We start from the raw sequence: 25,734 nt of genomic DNA, 5'->3' as shown, positions 1-25,734 counted from the left end.
ATAAGTTAGAATTTGGAAGTAGTGGAAGCTGGAGGGAAATCGAGCCTTAACAGATTAAGGGAACTCAAATCACACATAATCAAAGTATTATAATAGCAAAGTCTTATAATAGATTTAATTTCTGCAACGTGTAGCATGTCCAAGATTTAGCTGAATTATCTTAGAAGCCTTTGTTTTAAATGAGCTATTTGCATTGTTTGGGGCCCTCGTCCCCGAGGCTATGCGTATAATTACACAGCACCCTATTGGATTACTTAAATGTTATAATTATGATTGCTATCTTAATTTTAGGTTATATTCTATACCAAATGAGGCTGTGGGGGCATAAAGGTTGTTGAAGGGATGAGGTTAGCTTTCCATTCGCATTTGGTACTTATGAATGGCACTAGAACCCTGAATTTGTGACCCGTAAGTTGTGCCATGTACCCCTCTCCCTCAAAAATCCTTACTTTGCATATATAGACATGTTAGGCCTCCTTCAACTCACGATAGCTTAAGAATTATTCGCCAAGTTTATTCATAAAAATGATTTAACCTCAATCATTGAAAATATCTGGGATAAGCCCTTTTTAGGATTGTATAAAAATCATGTCATTTCATTTGTTGATAGATAAGTCTATCTATTATTAAAATCAAGTATTTTGCAGTAGACATCAAGACATGGCTAATTGTAGAAAAAGCCAAGACAGATATTCCAAGTAATTGAGAGGCAAATCTGAGATAAGCCCTTTTAGGTCCATAGAATTAGTATTTAATCGATTACAAGGTTTTTGGTAGCAAGTCTGGGGCTAATATTGCAACGTAAAACTCAAAATCTAAATTGAATAAATGCATATTTTACAATTAGCGTAGGGTTTTGATCAGAGATGGTATTTAAGAATCCCTAAGCTTGTCGATAGTGAAATTATGACTAATATTGAAATGCCATACTTTCGTTAGTGATGTTTGACTCCCCAGTGGCGACCACAGTAAAAACCACTACTACAGCTCACACCGAAGCTGCCACTACTCCTCTTACTAGTCCTGCCATTGCTACTCCTACCTCAAATCTTCCTACTGTAGAACTAAAGTTGGTTCTTTTGTCCCCCCCATCCAGGTCCTTTTTTATCGAAATTGAGTCAACAATTGGCTAAATTTGGCACTTAAGGTATCTAAAATATCCAAAAAGGTAAAGGTAAACATTATGGCATTGAATTTTACAATTCTTACCGGTGGTGCTGATAACCACTTCATGGCCCTTCAGCCAGGAAGTGCAGTTGGTGGTTGAGGGCCAGCCATCCTGTGCTTCCGCACACTCTTCGTGTTTACTTTCCCAAGGTGTCTCCAGTTACCCTTTTAGAGTTGGGTGGACTCGGGCCGAACTTACAGAGTCACACCGCAGACTCCTTTTCAAACCAAATAATAACTCAAAACTCTGTCTCTCAGAAAAAGGGTCTCAAATAAAGCTTCCTAACCGCTCAGCTGGGACTAGCTGAAGTCAGGCTATGAAAAAGAGGTGACAACGATTGCTAAAAACGCTGCTCATACACATCATTAAGTTAACATAGATGTCATGATTTTACTTGCCGAAGAATGCATGTACCGGCAGGGATATTGCTTGCTAAGGAATATTAACTAAGTGATGTTATAGTATCATAGTCCCTCCGTCCTTAAGGAGAATAAAAAAAATGGGAAAAAATCTTTGTTGATTTAATAAATCCATCCCCCCAAGCGAGAAAAATGTAGTCCTAAAAACTAGCAAAACTTGCATGGACGGAGCGGGGGGATTGAAACCTCCTATAGTCTCTTTTTAGGCCTTCGTTTGTCACTTATTTGGGAGAGGTCCTTAAGATGAACGTAGAGAGATATCTATTCCCTACCTTCTATTTATTTAGTGGAATATGTTTGCATGGACGCCTTTGGGTTCCGAAATTAACAACAATCTGGCATTTGTCTTACATGCAGGGATATATTATCAAACTGTCCATTTTCTTATTTTACATTCCTTGGAGACTGGTGTTAACAAGCTACTATCCCAAATTTATGTCCCACAGAGCTTCAGGCCGGGTACCCAAGACCCAAACTTAGTGAGAACGGCCTTCATAATCTGACTGCTCCTACGATGGGTTCTAGGCGTTTACCCCCTCCCCCTCCCAGTGATTACCCCCTGGAAAACACCCCCAGGGAAATACCGCCCACGGAAAATAACCCCCCCCCCGGAAAATCCTCCAGAAAAAACTGCACAAAATCCCCCCCGGAAAATATCCCCCGCTGAAAATACCCCCAACAGAAAATACCCCCTCCCCTGGGTAAATACCCCATCCCCGGAAAATACCCCCCGCGGAAAATAAGGTTTTCCAAATTTTTTGTTTTTTTTATTTCCGTAGGGGGAAGTAATTTTGGTACTTGTGTATTATGCGCCACTCACTTTACATTGTGTAAAATTCGAGAACATACTAGTTTTTTCGTTAGTTTTTTAGTTACTTTAGAAATAAATTTAGGCTACAGATTTGCATATTGAGGAGATGAGTAAATAATAGCGCGTCTACATGCAAAATGTGTTTGGTACAATTATTCTGCATATTAGATAGATAGATAGAGAAGTGTATTTTAAAACCAAATATACTTTCATGAACACAGTAAAATAACATAAATCAAAGGCACAAATAAAATAAAATTTGATCAGTTATCATCATAAAACACTTAAATAAAACACTACATTAAACTAATAATAGTACTTAATATTTGGAAAAACGGTCATTGAAAAAAACACTTAAAACTTGGAAGAAACACTTTAATGTAATATTACATTTACTTTATACTTTTTTTTTTTTTAAGTTAAAAAATTTTCCAGATACCTCTCTATTCTTCTGTAATTTTTTAGTGGCCATACCTAGAAGAAATTGTTTTCTAACTATCCAATTACTTTACCCCCCCCCCCTATGTGCAAATATATAGCCCAAATTATATATTTCCCATCTATTCTGTCACTTATCTTAGTGTTTTCTCATGCTAAGCTGAAAGAAAATAACGGAGAAACCGGGTTTTTCTTGTGTTTTACACAGCGCTAACTTGAGTAAGCGGCACATAATACACAAGTACCAAAATTCCTTCCCCCTATGGAAATGAAAAAAATAAAAATAAAATAAAATTCTCAAATTTGGAAAGCCTTATTTTCTACGGGAGTGGGGGGTACTTTCCAGGGGTGTATTTTCCTGGGGGGTAGTTGCCGGGGGGGGGGGGTATTTTCCGGGGGTAGTCGCCAGGGGGGGGGCTAAACAGCGGCCACCCTACGATTACTGTTCCGATATGGACTATTTCTGTCATGACTACTCCTACAATCCCTAGTCTTGCTACAGCTACTCCTACTCTGTTTCTACTATTAATTATAATTTATTGTAATAGAGCTGATTAGACCATATTACATCTATTCATGTGTAAAAACTATGTCACTGAGTAATTAAATAGATCTAAAATGAAAAAAAAACAAGTCTTGCCATAAAAAGTAGGAAGTTATAATGAAACTTAAAATAAGCAGAAATTATTTTATGCATGACGCATGGTTTTTGGTTCGTTCTTTTCAAATGTATAAAAATGGACTAGCTAAATTAAACCTTCAATTTATACAATTTATCATAAATCCTAAATTATGCTCTGGGCAGTGATGGCGTTAGGCATGTTCGACCTGTGTGGCCACACAAGCTTATGCGCCACCAGGGGCCCCGAACCATTAGCTAAAAATGCAAGGCTCTGTTAATGCTCTGGCATCTACGTGGAATAAAGAAATACCGCTCAGAACAATCCATCATGCTGCATGGAAAAACCTTACCCTGATATCTTATTTAAGACCACTAAATACCTACAGAATAAAACCTAATTAAATGAATGAAATAAGTGCGATTCCCTGGTTTGTAGCAATGCCATTTGGGCCCGGGAGTTGCTATTGTAGAGTCCCGAAAAAGATCTAGCGCCACCACTGGATATGGACTTTTAGAGGTTTAAGGGGAGGCAGCATCACGTTTATGGTGAATAATCCTTGAGGTGAAACACTTGTAACGATTTAGTTAATTCAACTATTTTAAATAGACCCTCATTTTTGGTTATTCGTTAAAATTCATTCTTTTCAAATTATTTATAGAAATTCGAAAAATACATTAGCTAAACATAATTTCAATTTAAGCTATCAATTTAGTTTTCGGTAAAGCAGAAGTCACAAACTACATGTTTCTACGGGCTATAAAGCTAGCCTTATTTGTGGTAATAGAAATATTTTTCAAGTTTAGTTTGATAGTTCAAAGCTGTTGTTACTTGTAACTTTCCTGCTCGTTTAAATTTTGAATCCACTCTCCACTTCTCATGGATTTTTTTTTCTTATTTATAATAAAGAAATTTCTTGTTTAAATTGTACTCCAATCAAACATGGCATGCAGGCTACCATACACAATAATATTTCCCCCTAATTCTAAACTTTATTTGTTATAATACCGTCATTATATAACCATCATTTAAGTTTTGGTTTTGTGGTATTTTCTTTATTTATTTGATTGTTCTTCAGATGCCTTAGAATTTTCACAGGAGTAAAAGAGAATTGGTATTTTATACATGCATTCACTTGTACGATTCACGTTGTCTACTTGTTATAGCACCTAAGGATTTGATTCCCTCTTAGGCAACTCCGCCTGGAAACTAGGGGTTGCCTACTGCATTTCTGGGTTTGCCACTTGTCGGCATCTCTTGCGGCAACTAATGAAAAACCTCGTACCTTGTGTGGTACGTTATGGCTCATATTGCGTCTACCACTTGGTGTACATGGTTTTGAAAGTGGCACACCCCTCACATTATTCTGAAGAAGTCACGACATCTCGGTCAAGTGGTCAACCACTTATCCAAAGTGCTTGTCACAAACATTAGTTTCCCACTCAGTACATGAAGTTCAGCCTAAATTATCCATAAGGTTCGGGGGGATGGGTTCTTTTGTGCAGAGTAGGATCGTATTTCTCCCGAAATTTTACTATATTTTTTCCTGTTTTCTGTATTTTTGTATTTTAGGGAGAAGATGAAAGAATAAATGCTCTTCCTTTTGTGGGAATCTGCACCATTGTTTATGGATATAAATTATTTCCACATAATGTAATGCTTAGTGCAAACCGTTTTAAAAATTTCCTTTTATGATCCGTAATTTTTCCTTAGTCTTGTATCGTAAAATAGTAATGTGATTGTACCTTTTTCAAACATGTGTATAATTATTATTATTATTAATTTATCACCCACCAAGAAAACAAAATGAAAAATGACGTAGTTTATAAAGGAAAGTAGAAAAAATGAAACGCTCTTCAATAAAAAAGAAAGATTAGAAAGTCACCTGAGTCCAAGGGATTATCATATTGAATCACATAAACTCCGAATTTTGTAATCCTTCTTTAAACAGCTAAAGAGGGGTTGTTAATATAGTACTCCCTGGATACACTGCTTTTTTGGTGCCGCAAGAGGAACTGCACAAGGAGCTTCGCATGCAGAATATGCTTCGTATAGCAGACTTCTGTAGTCTTTATATCCAGTTATCAAGGCGATCTCTTTCAACTTCTTAGTTAATAAGGAAAAAACGTTTTAAAAGGGTTGCAAATATAGGAAAGCCCTTTAGCTTTTAACTTTTCATTTATATTACAACTCATTTTCAAAATAGTCTAAAATTCAATTTATCTTTTAAAGCACAAGGATGAAATTGATTAAGTATACATCAACGTGCTCATTAATGCAGAGTTCAAATAAAACTTTAATCCAGTTCAATCATTAATCTTAAATTTCAAAAAGTAGTGTTTGAATATGAAACGACTATTTCCATAGAGGGGTTTATTGGATATTCTGTATAAGCGACATAGGAGCAGTAAACCATGGGAATAAACCAGGTGTGTTTTGGTTTTGACTTGGTGATGTTATGAGTGAAAGGATCATTAAAGGGTGATAAGATAGCCAGCTTAATGGGACTTTTAAAAGGGATTATGTCATCGTTAGTTCCAAGGATAGTACTTGAAGTGAGTAAAACCATTTTTGAAGAATAATCAAATAGGAAGTGTGAATAACTTCAGCTGTAGTTGGCCAAAAGATGTTGAAGATAGACTGGTAAACCGCATTGGCCTGTCATTAAAAAGAATAAAAATCTAAAGAAAAGAAAACAAAGAATGGGGTTTTACAACGCCAGAACAAATAACATGACAAAAACATGCAACGCATAAAATAATAAGAAAAAAAAAAAAACGCCCATATTGGAAAAAACAAAATCCTAACAATACGGAAAAAAATAAAAGAAATAGTCAAAATTAATTGAATTAAAAACTTCAAAAGCTGAATAGAAACGTATTTCAAAAACGAGCCACTTCCCAATACTTGTCGTGGACATTGATAAGTGGCTCACTTTTGAGTTAGGCTTTGTTGGCGCTAAAAGTTATTGATTCTGTTAATTCTGATTTTATCTTTTATCATTTTTTCCGTGTTGTTTGGTTTTCTAGTTCTTCCAATGTTTTTTTGTCTTTTTCTTTTTGTTTTCCGCGTGATTTGTTCTTGTCGTTTCGTTTTTATCCGGTTTGCTTCTTTCGCATTTACGTTCAAAAACTGTAAACATGTTTGCTTGAAACTTCCTCATACAGCGCTGAAGAAGGAAGGGGTTGTCCTGCCGAAACATTCGTATTATTTCCTATAGGATTTCTGTTGGCCTTATTAAACCCTGTTCTCTATGTTCTTTTCCTGGATTTTTATTCTTTGTCACTAGATGTTATATTACAAAACGTAAATTTTACAAAAAACCCTCAATTTTTTCTTACGGTTAGGTTAATAATGAGGCTTCTTTGTGACTAGGTTAACAAATATGACGGATAAATATAAAAAAAAAGTATGAAGAATACGGCTCTGGACTTTATCGTCCCTACTGGTTGTGTGGATCTCCGTTTTATGACCCTTCAGCAAAGAAGTGCAATGGGTGGGGGGCTGGGGTCCAGCCATCCTCCACTTTCGTACGCCCTTCCTGTTTACCTTCCCCTTGTTTCCTCAGGTACCCATTTAAAATTGGGTCGACTCTGGCCGATTTTATAGAGTCAAGCCACTGACGGCCCCTCCAAATGATATAACCAGCGACAACAGGACTTGAACCTCCTCCCACGGACGAAGGATTTCAAGTCTAGTGCTCCAACCACTCGGCCAGGACGGCTCTCCAAATGGACCAATAAAGTGGAATCTGAGTGGAACTCGGCTTTAAGAACAGCAAAATCTAAGATTTTTTCATAACTAACCGGGATATGTCAATACTTGCTGTTACGGCCAAAGGTCGATCTGAAATATTTGCACTTTTGAGATAATTGCCAACAATCATTTGTAAGTTGTTCTCATAGGGAGGATCAGCAAGGTAATGTAGATCAGAGGGATGAGAGTGATACATTGTCCTAATGATCTTCATGTGAGAATACCTCAGCAAAATGTTATGACAATCATTTCGGAAGTTTCAGAATTTCATAAATGACCTTTAGACGTGACAACAAAAAAATAGTAAAAGAATGACAAATTTGAGCCAGTATTCACAGCTCGTACATAGCACAGGTCTACGGGAAAAGAGAAAACGGCAAAAACCCCTGAAACATTAATGTGAAAACGACTAATAAAGCATATTATTACAATTATATTAAACAAGCAAAAAACTAAAAAAGGACGACCAAAGTCGATCCGATACATTTGTTCTTTTTATATATTAAATAAAAAAAAAAATTTTATAACTGAAAGTAAGGAGCGACATTAAAACTTGAAACGAACAGAAATTATTCCGTGTATGAAAGGAACAAATGCCTCGCTCTTTACGCTAAATTTTTGTTTTTGTTTTAAAAAATAAAGTGGTGAAACAGAGTCAAACTTTAGCGTAAAGAGCGAGGTGTTGAGGAGGGGACAGCCCTTTTCATATACGGAATAATTTCTGTTCGTTTTAATTTTTAATGTCGCTCCTTACTTTCAGTTAAAAAAAAAACCTGTTTTTTTAGTTAATTTCTGAACGTTTTTGAATTAATGCAGATTTGATTTTGGCTCACCGTACATGAATAATTAAAAAGAAATTCGCATATTAATTTTCCTTTTTTTGGCTAATTGGCTTTCTCGAAATTTTGTTCGGACGTAACTTAAGAGTTAACTTACGTAACGAATTTCTATATTCGTATGTTTTTATTACGTATATTAGGGAGTTCGCTCCCTAGTCAAACCTTGTTCTTTAAGCTGAAGTTCGAATTTTGTTCGAATAACAAACCCCTGAATCACAAAGGCCGGTTAATTAGAATAGAAAGCTCTTTTGAAAGTACTAAAAAAACTTTAGCGTAAAGAGCGAGGTATTGACTATGGGGCAAACCCCCTCCAATCCGTAATAGTTTCTGTTCGTTTTAAGTTTTAATGTTGCTTCTTACTTTCAGTTAAAAAAACTTTTTTTTTTATTTCTGATCGTTTTTTAAATAATGCTGGGAAATCTGGCGCCCCATTCATAGAAATGTCCCTTCCCCCAAGGAAGTATCCTCCATGGAAAGGTCCTCTGCCGTAACCCCTACTCTGACCCCAACCCCCCCACTAGAAAAAAATTCCTCCTGAAAACGCCTGTATACGTACCAGTAACCCAGACGATATGTAAACAATAGGCAAAGTTTATAACTTCAAGCCCATCCCCCGGGAACAGTGGGGGATTAAGTCATCCTCAAAGATATATTAATTAGATTTTCGACCATGCTGAACAAAATTTTGATGGCTATCTCAAAATTTTGATTGGGTGACTTTGGGAAAAAATGAGCGTGGGAGGGGGCCAAGTTGCCCTCCAATTTTTTGGTCACTTAAAAAGGGTACTAGGACTTTTAATATCCGTTCGAACGAGCCATCTCACGATATTCTAGGACTACTGGGTCAATACGATCACCCCTGAGATAATAAAAAACAAAAACAAAAACAAAAACAAATAAACACGTATCCGTGATCTTTCTTCTGGCAAAAAATACAAAATTCCACATTTTTGGTAATAGGAGCTTGAAACCTCTATAGTAGGGTTCTCTGATACATTGAATCTGATGGTGTGATTTTCATTAAAGTTCTATGACTTTTAGGGGTTGTTCCCCCTTTTTTCGAAAATAAGGCAAATTTTCTCAGGCGAGTAACTTTTGATTAGTAAAACTAAACTTCATGAAACTTATATATTTAAAATCAGCATAAAAATATGATTATTCTGATGTATCTATTGGTATCAAAATTCCGTTTTTCATAGTTTTGGTTACTATTAAGCCGGGTCGCTCCTTAGACTACTTAGGCTACTGTTTGATTCGACTTTATTTTTTTTCATTACTATTTAGAAATGTTGGATTTTTACCATTGTAAATTAGTTTTGTTTGAACAGATTATGGTTTTTAGACATCCATAGCCATGAAAAAAATAATTTTGCTACCAATATCTTTCCGCATAACTATTTCGGCTGGTGATGGCGAAAAGAAAACTAACATGCTTTGGAGAAAATTAGAAATGTTTTAATGTTGTATGTCACCTTTCCTATTTCCTTACATTTGCTGCCAGGTTTGAATTTTTGCGTTTATTACTGTCAGGATAGTTCAGTATCAAAGTTTTTCAGGCACGTAAATAGGGAATATTTTTGGAGGGGTAGGGCAAGGACGGCACAGCTTAAAAAAGACGCTAAAAATCGATGAATTATATTTTCATACCTAAATTGCGGTACTAGCAACTTTTAAATATTTTATATACCACTAGTCTTTTACATCCCTCCCTCAAAGGTTGTAAATGACTATCGAATCTTCTTCTGAAAGATTCGACAGGAATATTTTAGATTCCCCAGGAAATTCGTTCCAAATCGAAGTCCAGCATTGATCAAAGCCGTTCTTCAAGTACTCTGTTTATCGATGTGCCAACCTGAAGCTACATTATTGGGCCAAACTGTGTGCCTTTGTGCCTGCCCTGTCGATTAGGGAATGATGGGAATAATAAGAGAAAGCTTTAAAGAAGAAGGTGAATTTAAGTACTTGTCGGAAAAGCCATCCAAACTACATCGAACTTTTCACTAACAGACTGGAGAGAGTCATGGGTAACCTCTGAACCTACCTTAATAGCCTTATTCTGGATCTTCTGAAGCGGTAACAAGAACATTTTCGGAGCACCAGCATACAGTGGGTATCCATATTCGGTGGTGGATAAACGCAAGACTTGGAAAGTAGGGTAATTTCACTGGGCGGTTGAAAGCTATTGCTGCGAAGAGTGATCCACAGCTTTCATGTGCAAGGGGTGTTCACCCAATCGAGAGGGATTTTCTGAGATGCTTTATGCGTAAATAATAGGGGAAATCGTAAAACCTTCGGGAATTCATGGAGACACTGGCCCTCATATTTCTACCTGGCATTTTTTCTCATATTTTACTGAAAATTTGAAAAAAAATTGTCCCTTGCTGGGCCCAAAGGTTTATTAGCACAACCGAACAATCGCTAAAATCGAACAAAGCAGCAAATTGTCGTCCTTAGCAAAAAAAAAAAAAAAGACTAGGTTTGGCTTACAAACCGTGTTAGCAGGGTAAAACACAAATTTGTTTTTTTTAAATTTAACTTACAAATCTTCACAACGGATGAATCTTAAAATCATTTGTATTACCCGTTTTAGGAAACCGTTTACTCGACAGATCTTCTCCAAAGCCGAAGGAAAAATTTTGAATACTTGCACGTTACCTTTTCCAACAAAATCATAAGACACTGACAGGGTTGAGTAATATTTATTAGTTTAAAATTGGTAGCTAAATATCAATAGTTGGTCCGCAATGGGTACTGAATAATTAATGCTTCTAACTAAAGTTCACCTAATCAAATGTTCGAAATTAAAGCATGTCATTCGGTTGTGAATTCATTTCTGCACAACCATGCGCACGCTCCTTGTTGTGTATGGTTGTGAAGTTAATAACATGGAATGGAATCTTCTCGGGAACATTACCTTTGCCAATGTCCGAGTTTCTGACTACAGAAAGAGTCACGGCAAATTGATCCTCGATTGTGATTTTTTTTTTTTTTTGCCAATTTCTTAGAATGCTGTTTGCAACACAAATTTGCGATTATGTTTTCGCAGTTTTATCATTTATACAAAAAGGTTGGATTAATAGTTGAATTTTGTTTAATTTGTGATTGTCTTAGCGTCTTTGTGTGGGTTTTTATTCTTTTTGTTTACGTGTGTATATTTACATAGGATGTTTTATGCCAAAAAACCTGCCGGAGCTGGGCATATGAAAAAAGAAAGAAAAAAAAAAATAAAGCGCATGCTCTTTCGAGAGTACCAGCCAAAAAATATTGCTGGAAGTTTCAGGTCGATACCCACTCCAGCTATATAATTTTAGGAAATTTCCGCTTAATCACCAGCGGTAAGGAAAAACAGGGTGTACTTGCCTGTTTGCATTTTAAAGAACCCTCTTCCTATGTTTAATGACCGTCAGCTCGATTTAAGCAGCCCTTGCGATGATAGTTTTAGGGGGAAATAGGGAACAGGAGGACCCAGGTTCTTTCAGCCTCAGAGGTGGTTTTATGGGAGGGATAGAGGGGGCACTTGTCCCAGTTTCTGAAATTTTAGGTGCGCAAATTTCAAATAAATAAACTAACGGTCATAATCATTTTGTAATGTTTGAAATTTTATTTTTGTTGAAATAAAGTAGAGGACGATGTTAACAAATGAAAATATTGATTTTATTAATTAATTAATAAAAATAGATTAAACAGTAATTAAATAATAATAACTAATAATTAGATTAAAAAACAATAATAATTAAGCAATTTAAATAATAAATTAAAAATAATTTGCTAATAGTTGAAAATTTTTAATTTGGCGTGAAAATTCTTTTAGAGACAGGGGACGTTGTGCAAATCAAGATTTTGCCCTGTGCGCAAGAGAGCCCACAACCACCATTGGTCAGACTTGAAGGCTTACTTTCAACGAATGTACAATTCAAAAGCTTAAATTATCCTCAAACTTTTCTTGAAGTTTATGAAATAGCCCTTCACTGTATACTAAAGCATTTGTATAATGTGCTTGTTTAGAAAAATTCTAGTAAGGTATAAAAGTCTTACCTTTCTAGTTTAAGTTACTGATAAACTTTTATCATTTAAAGTTAGTCATTTTCGTACGTTTGGTTGTTTCCCCGGAATTGCTTTTGAAAAGCCTAAGCTACCCTCGATCAAAATGTCCATACAACCTTGATTTTAATTTCTCTATAAAGTCTAACTTTCTTCGAAGATTAATGTACAAGTCTATTTATAAAAAATGGGAAATTGTTCACAACTTGGGTCCTTTCCCTGGGGACTGTAAAAACTGCATTACCTATGGACATATGTGTTGAACTTTTGTTTTCTATTTCTTTTTGGCTCTTTAAAATGACGTTAGATTTCTTGATCTCTATTCGAATGAACCTCGCCCCTCCTGAAATCCTAGGGTAACTTGTTCTAATGTGAACACTTCTGGCAAAAAAAAAACTACTAACAAAAGGCAAGCAAATGTAACACAAAAAAGTGAAAACTCCCATTTTCGAGGTTAGAAGCTAGAAAATCCTCTGGAATTTCTAGCCTCTTCGGAAGCAAAGGAAAATATTTCTTTACGTCAAAGATATTACACATACCAAATTACGACAGGAGCCAGTAAATGTAATTTCGTATACATTTAATTTAGGTTATGAATAGGCCTTCTTCTCTGCAGCAACGAGGTCGGATTGAAGTTCAGTGTAAAGTCTGCGGTGACAGAGCCTCTGGTCGACATTATGGTGTCCCAAGCTGCGACGGCTGTCGAGGGTTTTTCAAAAGAAGCATTCGTAGGTAAGCTAAGCTTGTCTTACAATCGTACTACCTTAGATAAGCTTACCTTTTTCTTTTTTTAGCATGTCTCTCTTGGATACCATTGGTTTGCCGAAAACTTTGTCTTTGATATGAGTGTCGTACCAAATTTTTCTACAATTGTAAAGCCTCTCAAAAAGGACTGGAGAAAACCCTTTTTAAGTTTTGTTACCCAGCCTGTCCCTCCCTCCGTAACTCCCCATGACATTGGATTGAAGTTTTGAGACAGCCATTTTGTTTAAAATAGTTGAAGGGCCCAAGATACGCAAATTGTGAATTGTTTACGCGTAGGTTTTATAATAAAGAAAGGAAGTTTGCCTAATGTAAATTTTAAGATTAGCTTAAAACTCTTAGGGATCCTTCTCTATGTCCACAGAATCAAGCATCTTGATTTAGGAGAGAGTGAGGAATAGGGACCAGTGAATTGAGCCAACCACTTTTTTCCCCTGTTCATTTTATAGCTTACTTTTGCAAGCCCTTGGGCCAAAGGGATCCTAATGTTAAAAAGAAATTCCAGGGGACGGTCCTTCCACCTCAAAATATGGATAAAACGATGTGCCCGAAGGCCGAAAAAGAGCAAACACGTTTTGGCTCGATCGGCTTATAACTTCTTTTGAAACTACAAAGAGGCACTAAAACTTTGAATTTCTGTTTGAGTGAGCACACATTTTTTTTATAGAACCACTGGTTCTGTATGATTATCCCTTGGAAGAAAGAAAAACAAACAAATAAACACGCTTGATTCCTTGATCTTTCCCCGGGGTTGAAAAAATGCAAAATCTATATTTTTGCAGATAGGAGCTTGAAACCTCTACAATAGGGTTATAGGATATGTTAAATTTGATTGTGCGATTTGCTTCAATACCACTTGCCTTGTTTGGGGTGTTTCATCCATTTTATATAAAATCAGGTCAATTCTATCAGGTACGTAGCATTTGATGGGCAACTTTAAACTTAATGAATATTTGGAATCAGCATAAAAGTGGATTTATCCGTCAGCTTATAAGTATTAGTTGTAAGTGGTTTTTCATTAAGGGGGTTTTTATTGCGAGCCAGATTTTCTGTTTTTTTTTTTTTTGTGTCTTTGTCTATTTCGGTGAGGCCCATTATTAGTCGTTTGATCAAAATATTGGCTTAGGTATTATTTTAATTTTCTACCTTGAGAACATGTCCTCACTTCAAATTGCGTCTTGTTTTTGCTTTATTCAGTTTGGTGTTTCTAAGGCCAGGCGAGGGGAACGGGCAGGGCCATATCCAGAAGGTAGCTACCGGGTCTGAGCCCCCCCCCCTCCTGAAATTTGTGTCTGACTCGTCAAAACGTAACAAAAGTACATATAATCCAATTTTCTACGCCTTATTTAATGTTTTTTTTGTAATCGCCTCCCAAAAAATAACCCTCTTCGAAGAAAATCCTGGGTACACCCTTGAGGGGGGTGGGATAAATAAAAAAATGTATGTCAATTGGTATACTAAGTAACTGATGATTGTCCCTCCTTTTTCTATTAGGTGTTTTTAGTGACTCTCTTCGGGAGGGGATCCGTCAGCTGCTATAATTTTTTTTGCCATGAGATAAACTGACGGAAATAGACCTTCAAAAGGTGCTTTGCCAACATTTTAATATGCACCCACTTTTATGATCCCTTTTACTTTTAGTTTAAAACAATAGCTTATTGTATCTGCAAGCGGTAAATATTTAAATTTCTGCTTCTATACGTTTCTATCTCTTCTTTTTAGGAACTTAGAGTATGTCTGTAAAGATGGAGGAACATGTATTGTTGATGTTACGCGTCGAAACCAGTGTCAAGCTTGCCGTTTTAGAAAATGCATCTCTGTCAACATGAAAAGGGATGGTACGTTTCTAGGTCACCTATTTTTTTCTTTATTTTGTCTCTTTTATTTTCAATGCTTTAGAGTTGGGGTAGCCGGTACTCAGCATTAAATTAAAAAAGTGGTTTTCACAAGAAAAGAATAGACCAAACTTAAACGTAAAACGAGTGGGAATTACCTTATAATTATATTCCAAATTTCAAAAAATTAAAGATAGCATTGAATAAATAAAGGCAAGTCTAACACAAAGGGAAAATCCAAAAAATAACTGCCTTGTTGCTACTCCTTCAATGCTATTGTCAAATTTGCGCTTAACTGGCAGTAAAATACATTTGACTGATTGATTTTTATTTGGCTAATCTACTTTTTTTATAATTCTGAAAGAAATGCATTCGAAAAGAAGAAAAGATCAAGGGAAATCAGTTGTATGTTAAACTGGTAAAATTAGGTTATTTGTTACGACACTGGTATCAAAACAGATCGCTGGAAGTTTGAGTTCTATTAGATTTTATTCGTTTATAATAAAAAACGATTACTGCTACAACTACTACTAAAACTCACTGCGGCACCAAGCCACCCAAGGCCAACACTGATATGGGCGCTCTTCATCCACCGCAATCTATTCAAGCTTCATTCTTTGTCCTCTCTCATAAAGTTTCAATTTCTTTTAGATTCTTCCTAATGACCTCTTCTCAATTTATTCAGAGACGACCTGTTTTTTTGCTTTTTTTTTTTTTTTTTGTTTTTTTTTTTTTTTTTGACCCCAGATGAATAGTGAAAAAGCATAATCTTTGGCAATCTGTCATCTTTCATTCGTAAGATATGGCCTAGATCTTAACCTTTCTTTCATCATAGCCGTAGAAGATTTGGTCGAACCAAATCTTTTGCAAAACTTCCAGGGTAATTGTACATTATATGGTACACACGAAAGAAGTCAAGTGTGGTTAATGCTAGTGAAATATAGTAAAATAGGATGAATATATAATAGTTTAGAAACAAATTGTGGCTATATACTTGCACATTAGGGGGGAGGGGTAAAGCATAGCATATATCAAATACGTAACCTAACCTAACTTAGGTATCTTTTTCCCCCTAAACCTCAAAAAACAACAGTTTACATATTGTAAACACAAAGAAAAACCAGGCTTTGCCATCCTTTTATTTCCTATATTTTAATTTAGCATGCCTTACCTACCATCCAGTTCTTTGACTTCCTCATTTATGTATATCCTCTGGAGTTCTTCTGTTGTTGTTTTTTCAATTTTGATGACCAGAAAAATCAAGAAAGCTTTTTTATTCTTCTGAACATTTGATTTTTTTTCACTTTTTTGTTAAATACTACTACTACTAACAACTCAATGCAGCACCAAGCTGCCTGAGGTTAACACAGCTACGCACGTTCATTCTTTATCCCAATTTATTCAGAGCCTCTGTCTTTACACCCTCCCAGTAAGTTCCCATATCCCTTAAATCTTTCCTTGCGACTTCCTCCCATCCCAGCCAGGGACAATCTGCTTTTCATTTGACCCTAGACGGTTGGCCGATAAGCACAATCTCTTGCAATCTTTCATCCTTAATCCTTAGAACGTGCCCTAGCCATCTCAACGGTTCTAGCCTTAGAAAGCGGGTTAAATGGATTTTTAACCTTTTATTTTAACCCTTTTTTTATTAAATGGGTTTTGGTAAAGGCTCAACTGAAATCTTTTAGACTTCATTTTACGAATCTTTACATTATACAGTTTAAACACTGTACTACGTTTTAATAAAATTCTCAGTGCCGAAAAATAAGTCTAAACTCTTATTGTTTAAAAAGATTATGTTTCTTGAGTTACAAACATTAACTCTTGAAAAGTGTCATTCTCCTCATTTTTTAAATATTAAAAACCAAGATTCATAATATATATTCCCAGAAGAATTTTTGATTGCCGAAAAAGATTGCACTTAACTTCGATTATTCTCCATTTGTGTAGATTTATCACCAAAGCAAACATAGGTCTAAGTGCTTGCTCAAATCATATGCCCTTTCCCTATATGTTTTCCTAGACCGAGGCATACTCATAAAATAAACGTTAGATTCAATAGAAAGACTCGACTGTTTCTGACATCTGGATCCTTTCTCAAATAGTTCAAGATCGGGAAAGCGTCAATGTCAATATATCAGGAGTCGAATTTCTAAGCATTTAAAAAGAAAATATATTTCTTCAATTTAAAGATGATTTTCATAGGACTTAAATATTGCTCGTGTTTGTTGAAGCTGGCACAACTAAAAAAGACAGGATTTCTTGGAAAAGGAAAATACAGTCTTGGGAAATGACAATGTTTCGTCACCAGCTTTGAACTAGTGGCAGTACGTAGTTCTTCACAAAAGCTAAGAATTAAAAACTTACTGTTCAACACAGTGACGAGAGCTACTATAGCAGATAAACTTGTCATTTTTTACGATAGGTACGGGTCAACTACCTCTATGGGTTACAAGTGTTGTCTAATGCTGAGTGTCCGTCAACACGATAATCACAATATTGATTCTTTGAAGATTGTCAATGTTTCAATATGTATTTCCAAATATTAACACTTAAGTCAATATCAGCAAGCATTTCTATCAGCACTGTATCTAAAGCGTCAATAAGAAATTCTACGACCTCGTTTTCTTTGGGTACTGCTGTGGATACGTTTTCTTTGGGTATTTTGGTACTGCTTTCGTAAAATTCGGCATTTTAAAGCGAATGTTTAAAATTTGTATTATGCATTTCTCATTAATTAGTATAGCTTCAGCAATCACACTAACACTTAATCCGTGGTCCGATTACCATTTTTTTTCGATATTTGCATCCGTTTGGATGCTGAAGGATTTTAGACGTGGGTCTCACCCATGTCAGGATTTTACCCCACTTTTTGCTCTTAATTTAAACTTAAATTAAGCCAGGGTATGTATCAAGAGTGTATCATTTTGGGGAAGGGGTTGGGGTAAAATTAAAAAAAAACTAAATGAAATTAAGATAATTTCATAAGAAATTATAGGAAAGAGTTGAAAATTTAGAGGTGTCGATGGGCTAAAAAAAAGTGCCAAATATCCATGTTGCAAATCCAAAGTTTGTACAAAGATCATTATTTTAGCATTATCAAGCAAAAAAAGGAAATTTTAAGACGGTGCAACTCAGCCATTTTGAATATACTTAGTTACTCAGAAAGAAGAGTATATGATAGTTGTTCATTCCCTTCCCTTTTTTCAATTAAAGAAGTTAGGTTTTATTAGCAGTTTTTCCGAATTTCATATCCGATTATACAATAAATTACTTTACAATAAAGCGTTGCTGTATTCAATAAAGTAAAAAAGCTAGTGGTCAACTCAAAGTAAAGAGCAGTATTAAAACTTAAAGAGCGAGGGCTAAGGAAGGGGCAATCCCCCTCGCATATGGAATAATTTCTTTTCATTTTGAGTTTTAATGTTGCTCCTTACTTTCTGTCAAAAAAACTTTTTTTTAATTTAATTTCTTACCTTTTTTTAAATCATGTCTGAAAATCCCCTTTCCTACATTTCCTTCTGGGTAAAATTTCCTCTGGAAACTATCTCATGGAAACTTTCCTTCCAAAGAAAAACCTTCCTATGGAAAATTCCCCCTTCCACAGAAAACACCCTCCAAAAAACTTCCGTACATTTCCCAATAACAAATACTATCTGTGAAGAATAGGCAGTTATTGGACACTTCAAGGCTTCAACTATGCTGAATCAAATGCCTATCTTAAAGTTCTGGTTGGACATATTTGTGGGGAAAGGTGGTGTTGGAGAGAGGAGTGTTGTCTTCCAATCTTTTTGGTCACTTAAAGTGGCACTAGAACTTTTGAGTCTCGATCAAATGAGCCCTCTCTCGACTCTCTAGGATCACTGAAAGATCACCCCTGAGGAAAAAAACGAAAGAAAAAAAAATAAGCACACACCCTTGATCTTTTTTCTTGCAAAAATACAAAATCCTACATTTTTGTTTATAGCATCTTGAAACCTCTACAGTAAAGTTCTCTAACGTTTTGAATCTGCTCGTGAGATTTTCATTAGGATCGCTTAACTTCTTTGGGTTTGTTTCTTCATTTTTCGAAAATTTGACAAATTTTCGAAAGGCTCGTAACTTTCGATGGGTTACATTAAACTTAATAAGCTTTATATATTTGGAATTAGCATAAAAAGACAATTCTTTTGAGTTATTGTTATTGAAAATCTGTTTCTTATAGTTTCGGTTGCTATTGAGTCACTTCTTACTTATAGTTCGTTATCACGAACTGTTTGATAGAGCACCAACCATGCTTGTATCTAGGTAAGTTTTCGGAAGACAAGTAAATAGATTGCAAGACAAGGAGAGGAAACGCATAGCATTATTCAGTGATTTACCCTATCTATTATGACTCATCCAAATTGAATCTGAAATTCAACCTAATTTCCCAAAGTTCTTTGAACATGAAGATGCTTGAGTTTTAAATTCATTTTACGTGTCTATTGGACGTTCCCGATAATCCTGACAATTTTTAGAACTACCAAATGACTCCACAGCTCGTGATACATTTCAAGAAAAATCATTTCCATGCGTATTTCGGAATGTTGGTGCCATTCGCTTCTACTTACCTCTACGAAAGTGGATTACCAACTCTTCTGCAGCTCAAGACAAAAGCCAGGAATACTGTGGTTCAACATGACACGAGATAAGCATTGGGAAAGCTCAACCAAGAATTATAAAATTTACTACTACTGCTAACAGCTCGCTGCAGCACCGCCTATGGCCAGCAAAGCTGTACACCTTGTCTGTGAAGTTCCAACTATTTTTAAATCCTACCAATGACCTCTTCCTATCCAATTTGGAGACTGACCTGCTTTTTGTTTGACCCCTTATGGAAGGCCAACAAGCCCAATGTTTGGTAATATGTTGCCCTCTATCCCTGAAATGTTTCTTAACCAACGTACTTGTCCTGTGTGGCATCCGGGGCTAAGTAAAGAGCGAAGAAATGACCTTGAGAATATGCAGGAACGAGCTACCCGTGTGATATTAGGTCTGGAATTCACAAATTATGCTGTTAGCCTTAAAATCCTAGGCCTAGATGGTCTTGATGTCAGGCGACACCAGCTTACAATGGCCTTTGGACAGAAGTTTTTGGAGTCAAGCAGGCATCGAGATTTGCCCCCTGAACCGGCAAGAACAGGGTGTAATACAAGGCACCAGAATAAACTCGAGCCTTGTAAGCCCGAGGCTACCAACCGATACAGATTTTCTTTTCGACAATATTTTGTGTCTCATTTTAATAAGTAAGTGACAAGGAAGAGTCATTATTTAAATTATATCGTGTCCCATTTAATTCTTGTTATTTGACATAATAAATTTGTATCGTATCGTAACCATCTCAACGTTTCTTTTATTATAGCCCTAAAAAGTGTGATCTAAAAAGTCTGCTTTTTGTTTGATTAATTTAATAAAGCAAAGTTTTCCTGAGGGAAGTAAAGGGGCAAGTTGAAACTTAAACGGACAAAAATGATTACTTCACAATGTATCTAATATACAGAAAAAAATAATACAAATAAACCAACTGGTGATATTTCCATATATTTGTAGGATTATAGAAAATTAGCGCTTTACTGAAAACACAAAAGCACATTATAAAAAACAAGAATATTGACTTAAGATTCAAAAGTGAGTACGTAGCCTGACAGCAACAAACCAATTTATAAGAGCATTGGGGCTACTCTGCTTTATACGGGGCCCACTACTCCTTTCCGACTACTCCTTTCTTCCAATGGTTTAACGGCGCAAGAATTAAGTTTAACGGCGATTACCTCTTTTGGCGACGATGTGCCGTAATTATAGGCGGAACTCCCAGTCCTTGTAAGATTCCGGAGGTAATTACTTGGAATGTGGTTGAAAGCGGTCTGACAGGTTTTGGTCATGTAATGTTACATCATGTGACACACCCCTTTTCTGAGCATGCTATTAATCGCTTCTATGACACAGATAGGAAAATTAGCATTGAGTTCTTATGATACAAGTAGGGGAATTAACATTGTATTTCAAACGCACAGATAAGAAAAATAGCATTGGATTTCAAACGCACAGATAGGGGAAATAGCATTGGATTTCAAACGCACAGATAGGGGAAATAGCATTGGATTTCAAACGCACAGATAGAGAATACATTAGTGGAGCTCTTAACCCCTCGCAACAGCAAAACACAGTCACCTGTTCTATTAAAGGAAATACACTTGGCAAGACTGACACATCCTTCTGGACTCCAATGGCGTCATACGACTTACCCCGTTTCAAACCGTCAGGTCTAATAAGCTTGACGCATTTTTATGTAGCCCTACCACAGGAACCCCTGGGGGAACCCCCGATAGTAACGTAACGACAGCTCACTCCATACGTAGTGATTATGCAACACTGTCAAGTAATAATTTTTTTGCCAGAAACCCTCGAACCGTTCTTTTTTCATTAATTTAATGGCGGCAAACACTTTATGTAAGGTCATGGCATCTTACGTATGGATAGGGCATCCATCACTGCCACATAATACCATTTTGACATTTTTTCACCCAAAAGCCTCAAGACATTTTCTTTTTCGGCGTTTCATTTTTCGCTCGAAACCTTTCGTATTTTAGTATAGTTATCGACCCCCGCCAGGACTCTGCTAGTTCTAATAGCGGTTATGATTTAGGATGTGTAGTTTACTATTTCAGGCTTTTCTGAGCTGTCTAGGTGTGTGTTGTCTGAAACCTATGATTTCGGATGTTTGGTTTACTATTTTGGACTTTTTTGAGCTAGGTTTCTTAGCCTTTCGTAGGTGAGTGTTGTATGAAACTTATGATTTGGGATGCGTAGTTTGCTATTTCGAGTTTTTCTGAGCTAGGCTCCTTAGCCTTTCGTAGGTGTCTATTGTCGGAAATTATGATTTGGGAAACTATTTCCTGCTTTTCAGATCTATTTTTCTTAGCCTTTCGTAGATGTGTGTTGTATAAAACATATGATTTTGGATGTGTAGTTTACTATTTCGGGCTTTTCTGAGTTAGATTTCTTAGTCATTCCTAGGTGTTTGTTGTCTGAAAATATGATTTGAGATGTGTAGTTTGCTATTTCACGGCTTTTCTGAGCTAGGTTTCTTAGCCTTTCGTATGTGTGTGTTGTATGAAACTTATGATTTAGGATATGTACTTTGCTATTTCGGTCTTTTCTCAGCTAGATTTCTTAGTCTTTCGTAGGTGTGTGTTGTCTGAAACCTACTATTTGGGATGTGTAGTATGCTATTTTTGACTTTTCTGAGCTAGGTTTCTTAGCCTTTCGTAGGTGTGTATTGTCTGAAATTATGATTTTGGATGCTATTTCCTGCTTTTCTGAGCTATGTTTCTTAGCCTGTCGTAGATGTGTGTTGTATGAAACCTATGATTTGGGATGTGTAGTTTGCTATTTCGGGCTTTTCTGAGCTAGGTCTCTTAGTCTGTCGTGGGTGTGTGTTGTCTGAAATTATGATTTGGAATGTTTGGTTTACTACTTTGGACTTTTCTGAACTAGGTTTTTTAGCCTTTCGTAGGTGTGTGTTGTCTGAAATTTATGATTTGGGATGTGTAGTTTTATATTTCGGGCTTTTCTGAGCTAGGTTTCTTATTCTTGCGTAGAGGTGTATTGTCTAAAATTATGATTTGGGATGTTTGGTTTGCTATTTCGGGCTTTTCTGAGCCAGATTTCTTAGACTTTCGTTGGTGTGTGTTGTCTGAAACTTTTGATTTGGGATATGTACTTTGCTATTTCGGGCTTTTCTGAGCCAGATTTCTTAGCCTTTCATAGGTGTGTATTGTCTGAAATTATGATTTGGGATGTTTGCTTTACTATTTTGGACTTTTCTGAGCTATGTTTCTTAGCTTTTCGTAGGTGTGTCTTGTAGGAAACTTATGATTTGGGATGTGTAGTTTGATATTTCGGGTTTTTTGAGTTAGGTTTTTTAGTCTTTCGTAGGTGTCAATTGTCTAGAATCATGATTTGGATGTTTGGTTTACTATTTTGGGCTTTTCTGAGCTAGGTTTCTTAGCCTTTCGTAGATGTGTGTTGTCTGAAACTTATGATTTGGGATGTGTAGTTTGCTATTTCGGGCTTTGCCGAGCTAGGTTTCCTAACTTTTCGAAGGTGTGTGTGTTGTCTGAAACTTATGACATGGGATGTGTAGTTTGCTATTTCCTGCTTTTCTGAGCTAGGTATCTTAGTCTTTTGTAGGTGTGTCTTGTCTGAAATTGTGATTTGGGATGTGTGGTTTACTATTTTAGCCTTTTCTCAGCTAGGTTTCTTAACCTATCGTAGGTGTGTGTTGTCTTAAATTATGATTTGGGATGTGTACTTTGCTATTTCGGGCTTTTCTGAGCTATGTTTCTTAGACTTTCGTAGGTGTGTGTTGTCTGAAATTATGATTTGGGATGTGTAGTTTTCTATTTCGGGCTTTTCTGAGCTATGTTTTTTAGCCTTTCCTAGGTGTGCATGTTGCATTAAACCTATGATTTGGGATGTCTAATTTGCTATTTCGGGCTTTTCTGAGCTAGGTTTCTTAGCCTTTCGTAGGTGTGTGTTGTATGAAACTTGTGATTTTGTATATATAGTTTGTTATTTCAGACTATTCTGAGTTAGGTTTCTTAGTCCATAGGTGTGTGTTGTCTGAAATTATGATTTGGAATGTGTAGTTTGCTATTTTAGGGTTTTCTGAGCTAGGTTTGCTAGTCTTTCGTAAGTGGGTATTGTCTGAAACCTATGATTTGGTATGTGTGATTCACTATTTTGGACTTTTCTGGGACAGACTTCTTAATTTTTCATAGATATTTATCGTATTAAACCTGTTTTTTTGGATGTGTAGTTTGCTGTTTTATGCTTTTCATAGCTAAGCTTCTTAGCCTCTCGTAGGTGTCGTGTTATCTGAATCCAATGATTTGAGATGTTTAGTTTACTATTTTGGACTTTTCTGAGCTACGGTTCTTAGCCTTTCGTAGGTGCATGTTGTATGAAACTTATGACATTGGACCTGTAATTTTCTATTTCCTACTTTTATGAGGTAGGTTTCTTAGTCTTCCGTAGGTGTTTGTTGTCTGAAACCTATGATTTGGGATGTATGATTTACTAATTCTGGACTTTTCTTAGCTAGGTTTCTAAGCCTTTCGTAGGTGTGTCTTGCCTGAAACCTATGATTTGAGATGTTTGGTTTACTATTTTGGACTTTTCTGAGCTAGGTTTCTTAGCCTTTCGTTGGTTAGGTTATCTGAAACCTATGGTTCGGGATGTATTGGTTTACTATTTTGGACTATTCTGAGCTAGGTTTAGTAGCCTTTCGTAGGTGTGTGCTGTATGAAACTTATGATTTGGGATTTCACATTGGATTTTTTCTTTGATGTGCAAGACTTGGAATATTTTTGTAATGTTATTTTGTAATTTATTTTATCACTCTTACACTCTGATGATGTTTCAAAATTCATTTGAATATTTTTTTCGCTGAAATTTAAGACTTGGAATATTTTTGTGATGTTTTGTGGATTTTTTTCATTATTTACCTTATCAATGTTACACTCTCTTGATATTTCAAAGTTCATTTTGGAATTTTTTAATTGAAGTGTAAGACTTGGAATTTTTCTTGTAGTGTTATATAGTGACTTAACTTAGCGCCGTTACACTCTCTTGATGTTTGAAGGTTCACTATGGAATTTATTTTTCATTGAAGTGTAAGACTTGGAATATTTTGTACTGTTATATCATGATTTACCTTGTCACGATTACACTCTGTTGAAGTTTCAAAGTTCATTTTAGAATTTTTCTCATCGAAGTGTAAGAGTTGGCATATTTTTGTAGTTTTATGTTGTAATTTAACCTATCACTTTAACACTCTTGATATTTCAAAGTTCATTTTAGTATTTTTTCATTGAAGCGAAAGAGTTGGAACATTATTGTAGTGTTGTGTAGTGATTTACCCTGTCCCCGTTACGCTCTCTCGGTGTTTCAAAATTCACTATGGAATTTATTTTTCATTGAAGTGCAAGACTTGGAGTATTTTTATAGTGTTATGGTGTGATTTACCTTGCCACTACTACACTCTGCTGAACTTAATAAGTGCATTTGGAATTACTTTCGTTGAAACGTATGACTTACAATATTTTTGTAGTGTTATGTTATGATTTTCCTTTTGACTCTTTCACTCTGCTGATGTTTCAAAATTCATTTTGGATTTTTTTCATTGAAATATAAGACTTGGAAATTTTTTTTAGTGTTTTGTTATGATTTACCCTATCACTGTTACACTCTGCTGATGTTTCAAAGTTCATTTTTGAATTTTCTCGTTGAATCGTAAGACTTGAAATATTTTTCCTAGTGTTATTTCATCATTTACCTTGTCATTGATGCACTCTGCTGATGTTTGAAAGTTCATTTTAGAATTTTTTTTCGTTGAAATGTAAGAAATGAAATATTTTTTAGCGGTTTACCATATCAGTGCTACATTCTGTTGGTGTTTCAAACTTCATTTTAGGATTTTTTTTTCGTTGAAATATAAGACTTGGAACGTTTTCGTATTGGTTTACCATGTCGCTATTACATTCTTTAGATGTTTCAAAGTTCAGTTTGGGATTTTTTCGTTAAAATGTAAGACTTCGAAATATTTTTGCACTGCTGTCTCGTGGTTTACCATATCTTTGCTACATTCCATCGGTGTTTTAAAGTTCATTTCGAGATTTTTTCATTGGAATGTAAGACTTGGAATAATTTTGTAGTGTTGTGTCGGGGTTTACCATGTCACTGCTACATTCTGTCGCTGTTTCAAAGTTCAGTTTGGAATTTTTTGGTTGAACTGTAAGATGTGGAATATTTTTGTAGTGTTATCTCAAGATTTAATTTGTCACCGTTACATTCTGTAGATGTTTCAAAGTTTATTTCAGAATTTTATCTCGAAATGTAAGACTTAAAATTTTTTGCAGTGTTGTCTCAGGATTTACCATGTCACTGCTATATTCTGTTGATGTTTTAAAGTTCATTTCGTGATTTTTTTCGTCGAAATGTAAGACTTGGAATATTTTGTA

The 25,734-nt window shown here is 35.7% G+C and overlaps 1 protein-coding gene across 1 annotated transcript in view; it reads left to right on the top strand.

Moving 5' to 3' along the window:
- The first annotated feature begins 1,183 nt into the window (after positions 1–1,183).
- LOC148947801 (nuclear receptor subfamily 2 group E member 1-like) overlaps positions 1,184–25,734 on the top strand; it is a 74,391-nt gene continuing 49,840 nt past the window's right edge. Inside the window, exons 1-4 of the mRNA XM_089096013.1 lie at positions 1,184–1,255; positions 5,029–5,109; positions 12,682–12,824; positions 14,577–14,692. Coding sequence (XP_088952139.1) covers positions 1,184–1,255; positions 5,029–5,109; positions 12,682–12,824; positions 14,577–14,692 — 412 coding nt within the window. The remainder of the gene's footprint in view (positions 1,256–5,028; positions 5,110–12,681; positions 12,825–14,576; positions 14,693–25,734) is intronic.

The sequence above is a fragment of the Artemia sp. Qi Xiang Cuo genome, chromosome 10 (assembly GCF_049724085.1).
Source record: "Artemia sp. Qi Xiang Cuo chromosome 10, ASM4972408v1, whole genome shotgun sequence".
NCBI lineage: Eukaryota > Metazoa > Arthropoda > Branchiopoda > Anostraca > Artemiidae > Artemia > Artemia sp. Qi Xiang Cuo.
The sequence above is the reverse complement of the archived record's forward strand: the minus strand, read 5'-3'. Positions and strand labels throughout refer to the sequence as shown.